This window comes from Cyprinodon variegatus, unplaced genomic scaffold, assembly GCF_000732505.1.
Source record: "Cyprinodon variegatus isolate N-32 unplaced genomic scaffold, C_variegatus-1.0 Scaffold1786, whole genome shotgun sequence".
Classification (NCBI taxonomy): Eukaryota; Metazoa; Chordata; class Actinopteri; order Cyprinodontiformes; family Cyprinodontidae; genus Cyprinodon; species Cyprinodon variegatus.
This window is the reverse complement of record NW_015152239.1, coordinates 38,105-40,427: the sequence shown is the minus strand read 5'-3', so window position 1 is coordinate 40,427 and position 2,323 is coordinate 38,105. Positions and strand designations below refer to the sequence as shown.

At 38.1% G+C, this 2,323-nt stretch overlaps 1 protein-coding gene across 1 annotated transcript in view; it reads right to left on the bottom strand.

Annotated features, from left to right (window-relative positions):
• Positions 1–2,323, bottom strand: part of LOC107104542 (transmembrane protease serine 9-like) — a 16,076-nt gene that overhangs the window by 4,305 nt on the left and 9,448 nt on the right. The window contains exons 9-11 of the mRNA XM_015404553.1: positions 1,166–1,510; positions 916–1,058; positions 572–830 (exon numbers count right to left, since the gene is read on the bottom strand). Of these exons, the coding sequence (XP_015260039.1) occupies positions 572–830; positions 916–1,058; positions 1,166–1,510 (747 nt within the window). The remainder of the gene's footprint in view (positions 1–571; positions 831–915; positions 1,059–1,165; positions 1,511–2,323) is intronic.

Genomic DNA, 2,323 nt, shown 5'->3' with positions numbered 1-2,323 from the left:
TATATATATATATATATATATATATATATATATATATAGACAGACTTTAGGAAACACATGTGTAAAAACTGACACTGAGGAAATGAACATCCTATGTACGTAATAAAATATGCAAAAAACAAAATTGTTTTTTGCATATTTGCAACCATGGGCGTAAAGGCGTTAAACATGGCATGTTAGCAGGAGTCAGGCCCGAGCAAGGTAGAGCCCAACAATCATCCATTTTTTTAATAACTGCTGATATCATGTTACATTCAAGTCCTGCTCTACTTGGCAAATCAGGCCTGATGACAAGTCCTCTTCTAGAATAGGCTACTCTGCTGAGACAGTAGAAGCCAAGTCTAGGAGGTCATTAATAAACTCACCAGGAACCTTTGTTTGACTGAATCAGATTCAGCACAACTGAGATTTTGTTGGCACAGGCTATTTTAATTGTAGAATAGACTAAATTCTGCTTTTATTTAAAGTAGTACAAAACTATACAGTCTTCCATACATCCTGAAACTGTTTCCCTGCTATATTTGAACAAATTATGCTGACTGGATTTTCTGAACTCAAACCAGTTACCCACCATTAGGTTTAGTTGGTTTCTGGGTTGTAGTTTGTGCTGTACAGGAAAAGCTGAGGTCACTGTCAGTCCCTTCAGATGTGAAGGTAATGAAGCCTGGCTGGTTGATGCTGATCAAACCGTTGATCCAGCTCTCATAATGGGACACTCTTGCGTAGACTCCTGGGAAATCTGGCTCAGCGCATCCTTCTCCAAAACTTACAATTCCTGCTTGAATCCAGCGGTCACCCTGTTTGCTCACCAACGGACCTCCTGAATCCCTCTTAAAGATCAGAAACATTTAAGTTTAGTTTCAACTAGAACTATTGTCTTTAGATAAGGGCAAATTGATGCAAACAGAAGATCACCTGACAGGCATCCTTTCCTCCCTCTTGTAATCCAGCACACATCATGTTTTCAGTGATATTTTCCGGATAGCTACACATACACTGTCTGTTCCCAACAACCGGCACCTTGACCTCCATCATGTTTTGAGGAGATGGAAGAGGAACTGAGGAAATTACCATTTGATGAATAAAGACATTTAATAAATCTGTTGGAAGTAGAAAGCTTGGGTTCCTTTTAATTCCTTTGCGTTTTTGTTGATTTTAAACTCACCTCCAATTCCAATGGTTCCCCAACCGGTTACCCAGGACTCAACCCCGCTGTAGAAGGTGCTGTTTGAGGCAGCTAGACAGACTGGTGAGATGTAATTGGTGAAACTTACTGGCTCAGAGAGCCTTATAAGAGCAATGTCATTGTCTACAGTTGAAGAATTGTAGTCAGGATGAATAGTGATCTGTGTTGCTTTCCGAACGACTTCATTTGGGTTGGATTCCTCCTGACTCTGACGACCAAGGTATACTGTTACAAGAGACGGCGCCATATACCACCTGACAAAAGAATGAAAAAACAAAATCATGATTATTTTATATTTAAACCAGTGCGATGATAGAGACCCGTCTTATTGCGCATTATTTCTTTTTGCATCTTGGTATCTGCTATAGACTGTGGTGTCAAAAGTACACACATTTGTTACTTAAGTAGAAGTATAGAAACTGCAGTTTAAAAACACTCTGGTAAAAGTTGAAGTATCAACTTGACCTCTTTACTCCAGTAAAACTGAAAAAGTATGTGCTCCAAAAACTACTTAAAGTATAAAAGTATAATGTACCCTTTAAAAAAAACAGCCAGATGCCACTATATGAATTGAAAGCTCAATTTTTCGACTATTTCTAAAAATTCTTTGAGATAGGACCAAGGATGAGGGAGGACTTGTTGGTCTCTGTCTCCAGATACGCCCCCGCCTGTGTCGGACCTTTCAGGCCTTTCAGCATCTTTTTCTGAATCCGACATTGTAGCATGGCATAGACAATTCACGTTTACAGTTTGAAGAACACCTGCTTGCTTCTGATGATTTCCTTTAGCTAACCAATGAGTGTTTGCGTTATATTACTCATCCAATTACACTAATTTTCACTAGATGTGGATGGCGCCAATGATCTGCATTCGATGGCGCACATGACGTGAAATAAATATTTATAAACATTAAACTAGGGGTAACCAATTAGAAATCATTGGGGTCTGAATAAAGAAAATCATCAACCAATAAAGTTCGGGAGACACTTTAATGATCTGTTACATCAAACAGAATTTAACACAGAAATAAAATGAGGTGTTTATGCATCCAGGTTATACATTTTATTAAAAAAAAAATGTATAAATAAATAAAACTGGTTTTTGTTTCCTTTCTTTTTTCTGTCTTAATGAGAGCAG